This window comes from Palaemon carinicauda, chromosome 23, assembly GCF_036898095.1.
Source record: "Palaemon carinicauda isolate YSFRI2023 chromosome 23, ASM3689809v2, whole genome shotgun sequence".
Classification (NCBI taxonomy): Eukaryota; Metazoa; Arthropoda; class Malacostraca; order Decapoda; family Palaemonidae; genus Palaemon; species Palaemon carinicauda.
The window spans coordinates 111,565,221-111,580,999 of NC_090747.1; the positions used below are offsets into that span (position 1 = coordinate 111,565,221).

Sequence of the window (15,779 nt, forward strand, 5' to 3'; positions counted from 1 at the left end):
GTCTGCCAGGCGTACGAAGTTGAGGTTCCTCAGGCTACCTTACCGCGTTCTGAGTTGCCAGTTACCAGCGTTGTGCAGCAACCTTAACCTTCCTTAAGGCAACCTCAGCAATGGGAGCAGGAGTCTTATGCCTTACTTCCTCCGCTTCCGCTTGCGGTTCCACCAGCGAGGCAACAATCTCTTGAGGTACGACAACCTCTTCCATCAATGAGGCAGCCACCTCAGCACTCGCTGCAGCGACCTAAACCCTCCTCAAGGCAAGAGTCTCAACTCCTTAGGCTAGCACCTCAGGAACCTTAACTCGTTCCTCAGGAACCTGCTACTGCGCATCCGCAACCCTTACAGCAAGCGCAACTCTTGAGACAGCAACCTCATGCTATGAGTCAGCCACCTCAACGCATGCATCTGCCTTTTTTTTCCTCAACTTGAGCTTCTTCCCATTCAACTTGGGAATAACAAATGACAATAATAACACCTCATTACTTTCATAACTTGCATTTGTAATCATATACATGTATGCCTACACAAACATTATGATAATGGAGGTTATTTGTATTACTTATATAAAAATATATATGTATTCCTTGCAATATATTTTTAACAAATCGCAAAATATGGCGAAAATATCTTCTAAACAAATGAATCATGAGTTATGAATGTAAGGTAATATTATGTTGATATTAAACCCCATGCAAGCATGCATGAAGTAATGCAGTGTTGCCAACAGGGCGAGTTTCCCTTTCCTGAGGTGAAGTAGATTATAGTACATTTAGTGTAGCTTAATTCTACGATTATCATGCCGGCTATCAAATTCATCAACAAAACAGTCTAAATCAATTCCCTCGGCACGTGCACTTTCAATGGACGGTAATGCGATATTACTCACTCTAGCACTGGTCATGGAATTTCTGAGAAATGTTACACGCCATGCAACACGCTCTGCTTACCTTACAGCATGCTCTACATACAGCATGCTCTGCATTCAGCATGCTCTGCATACAGCATGCTCTGCATACAACATGCTCTGCATACCTTACCGCATGCTTCTCAGTCACACATCTTTGGTTGTTGCCAACTCTCTAGACTGTCAAGCAGTTTCATAACGTTGCCTTCTAGTCTGCTGCTTTTGCACCAGTGAAACCCTCACTGAGAGAACTTAGCTTTTCTCGGATATGGTCCCTGTAGATGAGAAAGTGCTTTTCTCCCTCCTTCTGATATTCCCTTGAGGACTCTGTCATTTGGAGAGGAGCCTTTAGCTGCGTAGCCTCCTATGGACTTTTATTTAAGCATAACATGCTCCCAGGGAAGGTAATGGTTCCACTTCAGTCGCTAACCCCGTCTGTTACCACACCTGCTCCCATAGACCTTGAGCTGTGTTGCAAGACATGCAGTCCAAGCTTAGTCCTTGTTAGAGGATTTTTTTTTTTGTTTTTTGTTTACGGAGTCAGTGTGTCACTGGGAAGACGTTCAACAACCAGCAGAAGTGACTTGTTGTGACGCAGTGCGGCAACCTCAGCAACCCGATAAGGAGTTGTCTGTACGACCCAGACAGTCTAGACAGCTTCGGGTTGTCACTGTACTTCCTCGCTTCCCCATGGTTGACAGTTCACAGACTGTGCAGCAGTACCATGATCTTGTGTCCGGCTCCGTCAGACGACTGGCTTTTAAGAGCTCCCACAAGTCGTCGCTGTCTGGAGATTCTCAGATGGACTATGGATCTGACCAAGGAACTGGGCCTCCTGGTCAATTTTGAGGAGTCTCAGCTCGTCCCATCCCAGACCATTGTCTCCCTGGGTATGGATCTTCAGAGTCGAGCTTTTCGGGCTTTTCCGTCGGCCCCAAGGATATTCCAAGCCCTAGAATGCATCCAGAGCATGCTGAGAAGGAACCGATGCTCAGTCAGGTAGTGGATGAGTCTAACAGGGACACTTTCATCGCTGGCCCTGTTCATCGTGTTAGGGAGACTCCACCTCCCCCCCTTCAGTATCATCTAGCTGCTCACTGGATAAAGGACATGACGCTAGAGACGGTCTCAGTTCCTGTTTCCGAAGAGAGGAGGTCTTCTCTCGCGTGGTGTAAGAACAGCTTTCTTCTCAAGGAAGTCTATCTTTGGCTGTTCAGAAACCCGACCGCCTTCTCCTCTCGGACGCATCAGACACGGGCTGGGGTGCGACTTTGGATGGACAGGAATGCTCGGGAACATGGAATCAGGAACAAAGGACACTTCACATCAATTGCAAGGAGTTGTTGGCGGTTCTTCTGGCCTTGATAAACTTCAAGTCCCTCCAGCTTAACAAAGTGGTGGAGGTGGACTCTGACAACACCACAGCCCTGGCTTACATCTTCAAGCAGGGAGGGACTCTTTCGTGAAGTTGTTCTAGATCGCAAGGGACCTCCTCATCTGGTCTAAAGATCGAAAGCTCACGCTGGTAACGAGGTTCATTCAGGGCGGTATGAATGTCATGGCAGATCACCTCAGCCGGAAGGGTCAGGTCATCCCCACAGAGTGGACCCTTCACAAGAATGTTTGCAGCAGACTTTGGGCCCTGTGGGGTCTGCCAACCATAGATCTGTTCGCTACCTCGATAACCTAGAGACTCCTGTTGTATTGTTCTCCGATTCCAGACCCAGCAGCAGTTCATGTGGATGCTTTTCTGCTGGATTGGTTCCATCTCGACCTGTATGCATTCCCGCCGTTCAAGATTGTCAACAGGGTACTTCAGAAGTTCTCCTCTCGCAAAGGGACACGGCTGACGTTGGTTGGCTCCGCTCTGGCCCGCGAGAGAATGGTTCTTAGAGGTACTGCAATGGCTGGTCGACATTCCCAGGACTCTTCCTCTAGGAGTGAACCTTCTACGTCTACCTCACGTAAGAAGGTACACCCAAACCTCCACGCTCTTCGTCTGACTGCCTTCAGACTTTCGAAAGACTCTCAAGAGCTAGGGGCTTTTCGAAGGAGGCAGCCAGAGCGATTGCCAAAGCAAGGAGAACATCCACTCTCAGAATCTATCAGTCTCAAGGGGAAGTCTTCCGTAGCTGGTACAAGACCAATGCAGTTTCCTCAACCAGTACCACTGTAACCCAGATTGCTGACTTCCTGTTATATCTAAGGAAAGTAAGATCCCTTTCAGCTCCTACGATCAAGGGTTACAGAAGTATGTTGGCAGCGGTTTTCCGCCACAGAGGCTTGGATCTTTCCACCAACAAAGATCTACAGGACCTCCCTAGGTCTTTTGAGACCTCAAAGGAACGTCGGTTGTCCACTCCAGACTGGAATCTAGACGTGGTCCTAAGGTTCCTTATGTCATCAAGATTTGAACCTCTCCAATCAGCCTCTTTTTAGGACCTCACATTAAAAACTCTTTTCCTCGTGTGCTTGACAACAGCTAAAAGAGTAAGTGAGATCCACACCTTCAGCAGGATCATTGTTTTCACATCTGAAACGGCTACATGTTCCTTGCAGCTCGGTTTTTGCTAAACGAGCTTCCTTCACGTCCTTGGCCTAAGTCGTTCGAGATCCCAAGCCTGTCCAACTTGGTGGGGAATGAACTGGAGAGAGTACTTTGCCCAGTTAGAGCTCTTAGGTACTATCTAAAAGGTCTTAACCTTTACGAGGACAATCAGAAGCCTTATGGTGTGCTATCAAGAAACCTTCTTTTCCAAGTTCTAAGAACTCAGTTTCTTACTATTCAGGCTTCTGATTAGGGAAGCACATTCTCATCTGAAGGAAGAAGACCTTGCTTTGCTGAAGGTAAGGACACATGAAGTGAGAGCTGTGGCTACTTCAGTGGCCTTCAAACAGAGCCATTCTCTGCAGAGTGTTATGGATGCAACCTATTGGAGAAGCAAGTCAGTGTTCGCATCATTCTATCTCAAAGATGTCCAGTCTCTTTACGAGTACTGCTACACCCTGGGACCATTCGTAGCAACGAATGCAGTAGTAGGCGAGGGCTCAGCCACTACATTCCCATAATCCCATAACCTTTTAACCTTTCTCTTGAATACTTTTTATGGGTTGTACGGTCGGCTAAGAAGCCTTCCACATCCTTGTTGATTTGGCGGGTGGTCAATTCTTTCTTGAGAAGCGCCGAGGTTAAAGGTTGTGATGAGGTCCTTTAGTATGGGTTGCAGCCCTTGATACTTCAGCACCTTAGAGTTGTTCAGCCTCCTAAGAGGAACGCTGCGCTCAGTAAGGAAGACGAACTTATTTAAGGCAGAGTAATGGCTCAAGTCGACTTCCTTACCAGGTACTTGTAATTTCATTGTTATTTTGAATAACTGATAATATGAAATACGGGATACTTAGCTTCTTGATATACATGTACACTGGTTTTCACCCACCTCCCTGGGTGTGAATCAGCTACATGATTATCGGGTAAGTTTAATATTGAAAAATGTTATTTTCATTAGTAAAATAAATTTTTGAATATACTTACCCGATAATCATGATTTAATTGACCCACCCTTCCTCCCCTTAGAACCAGTGGACCGAGGAAAAATTGAAGTGGTGTCAACAAGAAGTACTGCAGTACCTGGCCACAGGTGGCGCTTGTGAGTACACCCCCCTCTTGTATAGCGATCGCTGGCGTATCCCTTCCGTAGAATTCTGTCGGGCAACAGAGTTGACAGCTACATGATTATCGGGTAAGTATATTCAAAAATTTATTTTACTAATGAAAATAACATCTTTCATCTTGCAGGCAAGTAGGTACAGAGTGCTGGACCGCAATGTAGAGTTTTCACTTAAAAAGGATAATGCAGAGTTTTGGCCAAGACTCCTTGATGATGCAAAGAAACCTGCATGGCTAAAGGTAGGTTTTTGTGCTCAATTTTGCATTTCGTGACACTAGTGTATTATTTTGAAATAAAAATTCAATTTGATTTGCCAAAACAGAAAATACATGATGTTACATCTTTTTCATCAAATACCCATTTTGATAACTAGACTACAATAGCAGCAGTCTCTGGAGACACCACAGGATTTGAAGGCACCCTTCTTCCACTTGTTTTAAGTATCTTAATTGTTAAAAACTGGTAGTTATCAGCATGTGTTGTTTCATAAGATTTGCATTCTCATGATCCTTTAACCCTTTTATCCCCAATGGACGTACTGGTACGTTTCACAAAACTCATCCCTCTACCCCCATGGACGTACCGGTACGTCCTTGCAAAAAACTGCTAATTACATTTTTTTGCATATTTTTGATAACTTTATGAGAAACTTCAGGCATTTTCCAAAATAATGAGACCAACATGACATAGCTATAACGAAAATTAAGGCTGTTAGTGCAATTTGAAAAAAATATATTGCAAAATGCGCTTGAAAAACAAAATGCCTGGGGGTTAAGGGTTGGAGAGTTCCAAATAGCGTTGGGGGTAAAAGGGTTAATAGCCACAGGTGAAATTTTTTTAGAACTGAAGAATAGGGATTGGTTGAAGCTGTCAAGGTTAACAATTCTTTTCATCATCAGAACGCTTTTCTCCTAACTCCCAACAACGTGAATAGCTGCTGTAACCAGGAGCTGTATCCTACTTTATTGGTAAACAATTTCCTTCTGTTTATTAATTGCAAAGTTCAATACATAACAGTAATAACAAGGCCATGTTCATTTCATGATCCTTTGTTTGGTTAAGATTTATGTTGAATTATAGTCCTCTTCACATCGGTCATTACATGTCATTTTTATCTAATGATTTACAGGTGCCATTTGACTTTTGGCATCCCGCCCAAATAGCCGTTCAGACTATTGTGAAATAAATCGTTTTATGATGAAACTTTTCTATTAAATTGATTTTCTTTTTTACTAGCAAACCCATCACATTAAAAAAACCTCTTCCTTACTCCTTTATTTTAGCTGGTTCATGTCACAATATTCATCACAAAAGGTGCTCAGGACAGGTAGTGAGGGCAACTCCTCCTTTTCTGTGGTATGCTGTGAGATTACTGCTACTGTAGCATAAATTATTATGGAGGGATGGATTTGTTTTTCATAAAATGATTCTTATTTTAATATGTACTGTATGGTAAAAACTATACTGTACCTGTAAAGTACATTTAGTTTAATTTGTTACATTCTCAACATATTCTCATTGATCTCATACAAATGCCAACTAATTTTTTTAGATTGATTTGCTGATGAAGTACTTTGCAGTATGTCTTGATTTAAGCCTTTCAGTATTTACAACAATTGATCTTCATTTTGTAACTGACTACTGTATCTTACTGCCGTCTAAAAGTTAATTTAGCAAAATGCTTACCAATTGAAAGCAGAGGTATTTAAACAGAAATTTGCAAATTTTTCCATACACTAGTAACTCGTAATCAAATTACAGATAGATTTTGACAAGTGGACTCACGAAGAAGACTTTTCTGACGAAGCTCATGACATAATGGAGGACCATCCGGGACTTTACGAGAAAATCAAAGCTGAAGAATTAGGATGGCCAACAAGAAGTAAGTAGCTTATATCATTTTGATTAATAAGCTTAATATAACTTTCATATATCTCATCCTTGATCATCATATATATTCCTTTTTTAAATATTTAACTTAGCCGGTGAATATATAATAGCTGTAACTCTGTTGCTCGACAGACACATACATAAAAAACTCGCGAGCGATCGCTATGCAGGTTGCGGGTGTGCCCACCAGCGCCAACTGTCGGCCAGATACCACTCTCGGATGTAAACAAAACCTTCAATTTCTTCTCTGTCGACGTGTCGACAAGAAGTACTTTTACTCGCTGTTGAACCTGGAGTTTTTCCCATCATATTTGGTGAAGTACTTTAATTTGGTTTGAGCTTTCGCAGTACAGGTGTTTTTCTTCAAATAAATCCTTGAACTCGTTTTTGGATAGATTTAATTTTTGATGACAAAGAGAGTATGGACTTTCTTTGACTTTTAAATGGCTGACCCTTCCCTTAGACGGAAGTGTGTTTAGGCTTTTAGCAATTATCTTATCACGTTATAAATTAATTATAGATTTTCCTCTATATATTTTATATCTCAACCGCCTTTATTAGGCCTCTTCGATTAGCTTTCCATTTATAATAAACATCAAAATAAATTTTAATGATTTGTTTATATGCGACCTTTCCTGAGAGTAGGCGGTCCTAACTTGGAAACCGAAGTTAAACAACGTTGAGCCCTTTCAATCGTAAATAGCTATTAAAGAGCTAATGATTTAAAACTTTTTAAATGAATATTTTTTAATAGATATTTTATGAAAGATTTTCTTTGAATAGTCTTCGTACTGTTTCAAAGATGAACTAACGTTTAGTTTATTTATGCTACGCAGTTTGCGCTCTATCGTTACGATAGAGAGAGAGAGTATCACGGTTTCACTTTGCAGAAAGAGTAAATCGATTCTGACGTTTTGTTCATTCTTCTTTCAAAGCTTAAATGTTTTAAATTCTATTTTAAAGGAACTTTTTAATTGAAAAACCTTTCAGTTTTTTCCTTTGGTCAAATAACATGTTTTTTTGACGAAACGTAAGTGGGCTCTTCTCTTAGGTGCGAAATCAAGAGAGAGAGAGAGAGAAAGATAGAGACGGAGGGAGAGAGAGGAGAGAAAACGTTCCGTTCAAGCGGGTAACGTTGTTCTCGAGTTACTCTCGTCCCTAGTCTCTGTACGGGGAGAAAGGATAAAACGTTTTTAGTTTTTTATTCTCGTCCCCAGGCAATGTACGGTGAGAGATTGAAAACGTAGTTTTGAATGAACTAGTGTTTAGTCTCTTCCCCAGCCACTTAATTTTTTATCTTAAAATATGTTTACTGTTTTTTGCTGGTATTAATGTGCTTGCATTATACGACTGATTTCGCAATTACTACCTTTTGATGAGGGTAGAATTGCTTGCTTCAGGTAGAAATCAGTAAAAGTTTCGATTTCAGTGAAATAAGTGCAAAACAGAAAATCATAGTGATAAAGTGATATTGCGCAAAGTGTTATCAGTGTTGCGACCGAGGGTTCGTCTGTTCGTGCCTGTCGTTCGCCTAGTCCGGGACCTCTTGCAAGCTCCCAAGCCCAGGGGAGAAGTAATGTCGTACGACTTATGGGTTCGAGAGGCCTTGATCAGCGAACAGACGTTCCCTCTATGGTATCGGGTGTATCTTACCAAGATCACCCCTACCATAAGGCGAGAGAGACGATTTTCTCCTCGTCATCCGAAGGCTTTTCGCATAAGAAACCTGAAACAAGGTTTCGAGGCCCTTAAGCGAAAGTCAGTCCTTTCAGGACAGGTCCAGCGTCCTGGTTGTAGCCATTAGGACAGCTCTGACCCTATGCAGTCATCGGAAGACTGCTCGCCGCCTAACAAAAGCGTAACACAGACTCCGAGAGTCTTTTTGTTGGCAAGGTTTTGCGGTCACAGACGTTACCCTCGTCTCTTACCGCAACCATTTCCGTTGATCCTAAATGGGTTGTACGGCAAGACATGCAGAATAAGCTTGCCTCCCTTATGGAAGACTATTCTGCTGATAAGTCCGTTGAGCCTAGCCGTTTATCTCATCGAGATCCTGGCTTTCAGCCACCCTAACGTTCCTTTGTGCGTCCTGTTGACGTTGGCGTAGCTAAGTCACGTCAGTCAGGTTGTTTAGAACCACACTCGATGCGGTCTCGTGTGGATTTTCAGCCACATTTGGACGTTAGGCCACTTGCTGATGCTCCTGTTGACGTTCAGGACGTTCGCTAACAATCGGAGTTGACTTGTTTTGACGCTGAGCGTCAACCTCCGCATTCTAGAGTTGTTTTGACTGCTCAGTCTAGGCGGTCAAAGCAGTCTCGAGTGGACGCTGTGCGTCCTCACGCACCTGTTGTTGTTGACTGTTCACAGACTGTCAAGCAGTTACATGACGTTGCGTCCTGGTCTCTCGCACCTGTTGTTGTTGACAGTTCACAGACTGTCAAGCAGTTACATGACGTTGCGTCCTGGTCCGCTACTAATGCACCAGTGCGTGTGGACTCTGTTTGTAAAGCATTGCCACCACGGTAGGTCTCTCCCTTGCTTGAGACTCAGCTTTTATCGGACAAGGTTCCTTCAGATGAGGAAGTTGCTGTTCCCCCTCCTACTGATATTCCCTTGAGGACTCTGTCAGACGGAGAGGAGCCTAAAGCTGCTTAGCCCTCTATGGACTTTAAATAAATCATGCTGATTTTTAAGGATCTTTGTCCGGATCTTTTTGTAACTGCTGCTCCTCGTTCGCCTAAACGTCAGAGCTTACACTAGGCCTAGCTACTTCGAAGCCGTTGTTTTATAAGCTAGTGCTCTCTCGCTCTCCTAGAGAGCTTTACGTTTGCTAGGCGACTGGTTTATCACCAGGAGGAGTTTGGGGGATACAGCCTTTGCTTTCCCTTCTTTTAAACTGGCTTATAGAGCGAGAGTCTGATATGACACGAGAGAAGTTCTCGTCTTGGGAGTTCCTGCCTCTGCCCAGATAGACTTCTCAAACCTCATAGACTCTCCCTGGCGCCTGGCCAGGAGACACTCCAAGATTTTACAGGTCAACTTCACAGCTGTTTTCGAGCCTTTGAAGTTTTGCTGTACAATTATGTCATGCATAAACAAGGCTTTCAGGGATGGCTCCAATGATCTGACAGCCTCGTTCTCTGCAGGAACAAGTCCCTCAGGGATGGCTCCATAATTTGGCAGCCATGTTCACTGCAGGAGTACGTAAGAGGCAAGTGCGCTCAATGTGTTCATTGTCAAGACAAACTTCACGATGAAGTCTTCCAGGCTGTCTTGACAGCATTTATGGAAGGCGACTGGATGGTCTCTCTCGACCTTCAGGAGGCATACTTCCACATTCCTATACACCCGGATTCCCAACCGTTTCTGAGGTTTGTTTACAGGAATGTGGGGTACCAGTTTCGAGCTATCGGGGATCCGAGCCTCCCTGTACTCTGACGACTGGCTTCTCAGAGCATCGTCCAGCCTTCACTGTCTGCAGGATCTACATTGGACGTTGAGTCTGGCCAGGGAGTTGGGACTTGTGGTCAACCTAAAAGTCCCAACTGATCCCATCCCAGATTATTCTATTTTTGGGGATGGAGATTCGCAGTCAAGCCCTGCTTGAAGTCCAACTAATGCTGAAAAGAAAACGTTTATTCAGTCAGGAGTTGGAACAGTCTCGTAGGGACTCTCTCATCCCTGGAGCAGTTTGTCTCACTAGGGAGACTACCCCTTCTGCCTCTCCGGTTCCATCTAGCCTCTCACTGGAACTAGGACAAGACATTAGAGACGGTATCATTCCCAGTCTCCGAACCAATAAAGGCATGCCTGAAATGGTGGGACAGCAATATCAGTCTGAGAGAGGGACTATCCCTAGCAGTCAAGAACCCTAACCACGTGTTGTCCTCAGACGCGTCGGGTTTGGGTTGGGTGCGACCCTGGACGGTCGGGAATGCGCTGGTCGGTGGACCTCAAGTCAGAAGAGCATGCACATCAACGGCAAGGAGCTATTAGCAGTCCACTTGGCCTTGATGATATTAGGAAGCGTCTTCGAAACTAAGTGGTAGAGGTCAACTCAGACAACACCACAACTTTGGCGTACATCTCCAAGCAAGGAGGCACACACTCCTTCACGCTGCTCGAGATCGCAAGGGACCTTCTCTTATGGTCTAGAATTCGAGGCATCTCCCTGTTGACGAGATTCATCCAGGGGGACTTGAACGTCTTGGCAGACTGTCTCAGTCGGAGGGGTCAGGTGATACCCACGGAATGGACCCTCCACAAGGACGTGGGCAAGAGTCTTTGGGCTTCTTGGGGTCAACCAACCATAGACCTCTTTGCCTCCTCGTTGACCAAAAGGTTACCAATCTTTTGCTCTCCAGTCCTAGATACAGAAGCAATCTACATAGACGCGTTTCTACTGGATTGGTCTTTTATGGACTTATATGCATTCCCACCATTCAAAATAGTCAACAAGGTACTGCAGAAGTTCGCCTCTCACGGAGGGACAAGGTTGACGTTGGTTGCTACCCTCTGGCCCGCGAGAGAGTGGTTCACCGAGGTACTTCAATGGCTGGTAGACTTTCCAAGAAGTCTTCCTCTAAGGGTAGATCTGTTACGTCAGCCCCACGTAAAGAATGTCCATCAAAGCCTCCCCGCTCTTCGTCTGACTTCCTTCACACTATCGAAAGACTCTCAAGAGCTAGAGGTTTTTCGAAGGAGGCAGTCAGTGCGATTGCAAGAGCTAGGAGAGCTTCTACCATTAGAGTATACCAGTCGAAGTGGGAAGTCTTTCGAGACTGGTGCAAGTCAGCATCTGTGTCCTCGTCCAGTACCTCTGTAGCCCAAATCGCAGATTTTCTTTTACATCTGAGAAAGGTTCGCTCCCTTTCAGCTCCCACGATTAAGGGCTACAGGAGCATGTTGGCTTCGGTCTTTCGACATAGAGGCTTAGATCTTTCCAACAATAAAGATCTCCAAGATCTCCTTAAGTCTTTCGAGACCTCTAAGGAACGTCGTTTGGCAACTCCTGGATGGAACTTAGACGTGGTCCTAAGGTTCCTCATATCAGACAGGTTTGAGCCATTACATTCAGCCTCCCTGAAGGATCTCACCCTCAAGACACTTTTCCTAGTGTGCTTGGCTTTGGCTAAAAGGGTCAGTGAACTTCATGCCTTCAGTAAGAACATCGGCTTTTCTACAGAAAAAAGCCACTTGTTCACTTCAACTTGGTTTCCTGGCCAAAAATGAACTGCCTTCTCGTCCTTGGCCTAAATCTTTTGATATTCCTTGCTTATCAGAGATCGTAGGCAACGAACTGGAAAGAGTATTATGTCCTGTTAGAGCTCTTAAGTTCGATTTAGCTCGTACTAAGTCATTACGAGGGAAATCTGAGGCATTATGGTGCTCAGTTAAGAAACCTTCATTGCCTATGTCAAAGAATTCTTTGTCATATTTTATCAGATTTTTTTAATACGAGAAGCTCATTCTCACTTGAATGAGAAAGACCGATGTTTGCTTAAGGTTAAGACGCACGAAGTTAGAGATATAGCAACCTCCGTGGCCTTCAAGCAAAATAAATCTCTGCAAAGTATTATGGACGCGACTTCTTGGAGAAACAAGTCAGTGTTCGCGTCATTTTACTTAAAAGATGTCCAGACTCTTTACGAGGACTGCTACACACTGGGTCCATTCGTTGCAGCGAGTGCAGTAGTGGGTGAGGGTTCTACCACTACACTTCCCTAATTCCAATATCCTTTTAATCTGTCTCTTGAAATGTTTTTAATATTGTTTTATGGGTTGTTCGGAAGGCTAAGAAGCCTTTCCCATCCTGATTGATTTGGCGGGTGGTCAAAGTCATTTCTTGAGAGCGCCCAGATTAGGGGTTTGATGAGGTCCTGTTGTATGGGTTGCAGCCCTTGATACTTCAGCTCCTGGGAGTCTGTCAGCATCCTAAGAGGATCGCTGGGCTCCGTGAGGAAGACAGACTTACAAGGCAGAGTAATCGTCTAAGTCAACTTCCTCACCAGGTACCTATTTATTTTGGTTTTGTTATATTGATAACTGCCAAAATGAAAAAACTCTTAGCTTATACGCTGTAAACATAATTAACTCTGGTCTCTACCCACCTCCTTGGGTGTGAATCAGCTATTATATATTCACCGGCTAAGTTAAATATTTAAAAATGATATTTTAATTATAAAATAAATTTTTGAATATACTTACCCGGTGAATATATAAATTAAATGACCCTCCCTTCCTCCCCAATAGAGACGCAGTGGGATGAGAAGAAATTGAAGGTTTTGTTTACATCCGAGAGTGGTATCTGGCCGACAGTTGGCGCTGGTGGGCACACCCGCAACCTGCAAAGCGATCGCTCGCGAGTTTTTTATGTATGTGTCTGTCGAGCAACAGAGTTGCAGCTATTATATATTCACCAGGTAAGTATATTCAAAAATTTATTTTATAATTAAAATATTTTTTCATTTATGGTTCTGGATATATATGACAACTTATTTATTGAGAACAGGATGATTGTAACCATGTAGGCATTAAAGGAAATGAAGATGCTTGTATAGTAATTGAATTTTGGGCTTTATAACATTCATTTTATATTTTTTTTTATTTGGAAAACTCCACAATTCAATCGAGTTTATCAGATTCTTCATTCAACAACCCATACCATCTTAAGAGGTCTAGTTGTTCAATGAAAGGTGGAACTATTGGGTCAAGAAGTTAAAGAAGTTAGACAGTTAAGCTTAACTGAAAAGAAACGGTAGTTATTAATACAACCTAGAATCAGGGGCTGCTGCAAAGAACTTCCAGTATCCTTTAGTCTGGTGTCACAGGACACTGCAAAAAGTATCCTGTATGAAAAATAGTAGTTTAACTTAAGGGTATGTGTACTTAAAATCAGTAGGATTTATTCCTCTGTTTAGGACATGTTCAGTGTTTTTTTTTTTTTTTTTTTTTTCTTTTTTTTGCTACAAATTTGCCTGAAAAACTTTGGTTATTGAAAGAATTGTTTGATATTCAATTAATTTTATCCTCTTTTAAATTTTCAGGAGAAAGTGTTAAGAATATATATTTATTCTTGTACAACCTGTGGCAGTTCGTAGGATTCATTTACATAGTGTCAGTGTTGACAATGAGGTACATGAAGGATGGACCAGGTTAGTGATTTTTTATTTGGTTACCCATAATTACGTGCTTCTCTGTACTACTAATTATAGATAATTATATACAGTAATATTCAATAGTGAAAAGCAATGCCCTTACAAGCTTTTGTAAGCTACTTGTTTTTATCTGGCGCAAATTTCATTTTGGTTAGGGGTTTTTTTATTTGTTTTCCTATGTGCTCCTCTGTACTACTAATTATAGATAATTATATACAGTAGTATTCAATAGTGGAAAGCCATGATCTTGCAGGCTTTTGTAAACATCCCTTTTTTATCTGGCCCAAATTTCATTTTGGAAATAGGCCCTTCTTTGGAATCCATTTCCAATTTATCTTATTACTAAACTTTCAATTAAGCGCAATGTAATAGAAAGTTTCTATTTTATCTTCATTCTAAAGAATAATTCCTTTTGACCAGCCTTTAAGCTCTAAATACAATTTACCATAAATTCAAAGTCGACTGATGGATTGCCAGTTTTGAAAAGAATCATAGATGACTAATTGTATGAACTAATGCACTTGTGTTTTCTTTACCATTTTGTTAATTAATTATTTCTTTCATGATAATTTTTTTCAGACTCAATGGAAGGAACATATGGAGCAGTTGGATGGATGGTAAAAATGTGTTTCACAACGCAGTTCTTGGAAATACTTCATCCAATGGTTGGATATACGAAAGGTTCTGTATTTGAGCCTATTGTTCAGGTAGGGAAATGTATGCTATGCTGTTAAAAACCATTGAATAAGTGTTCACTTATCATCCTATCATTGTATTGTAATAAGCATTGACTGAGTGTTCTTATATATATCATAAAATTATTAAAATTCAAAACTATTAGGTAGAGTAGATTATTGTGCTTCGTGTGATGTGTAAACAGAAACATGTGGTAAAGAATTGATATTGCTAAGAAAGCAATGGATCCAATGCTGTGGTAATGGCATAGTACTTAAAGATTAATGATGGTGCCCCAGGAGACAAAGTTAAGTTGGGGAAGGCTAGATTGGCTGCATATCTGTCAATGCCATTGAAATAATTCTTAGGCAAGGTAAAGTGGAGTTCCAGGTACGTTTACATTTCATTGTGATGTAGCAACTCAAAGACATCTCCCAATTATTTTCTTCCCTATCTATTATCTTTTCTGGACTACTAACGATGTGCTATCCAGTTTAGAACCCTCCCATTATGAGTATGAATAGTGTAAATGTAATTGCATTCTTAAAGTGCTGCGCTAAGAACGAAGTTGAATAATAAATGCTATCATACTCCTGGTGATATGCTATCAAAATTCTATGTAGAAAAAAAAATTACTTAATATTTTCTCGTTGCAAAGCTTGTATCGTACTTCAAAACATGTTACATATGTACCTTCAGTATGTATTGAAATAATACATTTTGAGAACATTTATTATTTTTCAATATTAATCTTACCCGATGATCATGTAGCTGTCAACTCTGTTGCCCGACAGAAATCTAAGGTCGGGATACGCCAGCGATCGCTATACAGGTGGGGGTGTACACAACAGCGCCATCTGTGAGCAGGTACTCAAGTACTTCTTGTCAACAAGAACTCAATTTTTCCTCTGTCGTGCCACCGGCAAGACCTACTTGGATACGCTGTTGATTCTGGAGTTGTTTTTCACGATTTTGGTGATGTATTCGCTCTAGTTTTTAGCCTTCGCTATTCAGGAATCTTTATCATTAGCTTAGCAAGCTTTTTGATTTAATTTGGATTAATTGTTAACGAACTTTGCTAGATTTTGGAATTCCCCCTTGACTATTTCTACAATTCAAGATGTCTGACCAGTCTCAAGTCCCTAAGTACAGGCAGTGTAGTGTTAGGGCTTGTACTAGGCGTCTTCCGAAGGCCTCCATAGATCCTCACACCGTTTGTTCCAATTGTAGGGGTAAATCCTGTCAATTGGAAGATCGATGTGAGGAATGCGCTGGGCTTTCGGAATTCGATTTTAACGAATTCCTTAAAAATGCACGTAGGCTAGAGAAGGATAGGATCAGGAGGAGTTCTTCTCGCTCTTTTGATTTTTCCTCTCCCCATGCCCCTCAACCTATTCCTTCCCCTGTAGTGGTGACTCCCGACCCTGCTACTAGTGCTCAGCCCTCCATGGCGGACATGATGCGTGCCATTCAGGCTCTTGG

At 42.3% G+C, this 15,779-nt stretch overlaps 1 protein-coding gene across 1 annotated transcript in view; it reads left to right on the forward strand.

Annotated features, from left to right (window-relative positions):
• Hacd2 (3-hydroxyacyl-CoA dehydratase 2) overlaps positions 1 to 15,779 on the forward strand; it is a 46,334-nt gene that overhangs the window by 12,764 nt on the left and 17,791 nt on the right. Inside the window, exons 3-6 of the mRNA XM_068347387.1 lie at positions 4,701 to 4,811; positions 6,334 to 6,454; positions 13,512 to 13,619; positions 14,202 to 14,329. Coding sequence (XP_068203488.1) covers positions 4,701 to 4,811; positions 6,334 to 6,454; positions 13,512 to 13,619; positions 14,202 to 14,329 — 468 coding nt within the window. The remainder of the gene's footprint in view (positions 1 to 4,700; positions 4,812 to 6,333; positions 6,455 to 13,511; positions 13,620 to 14,201; positions 14,330 to 15,779) is intronic.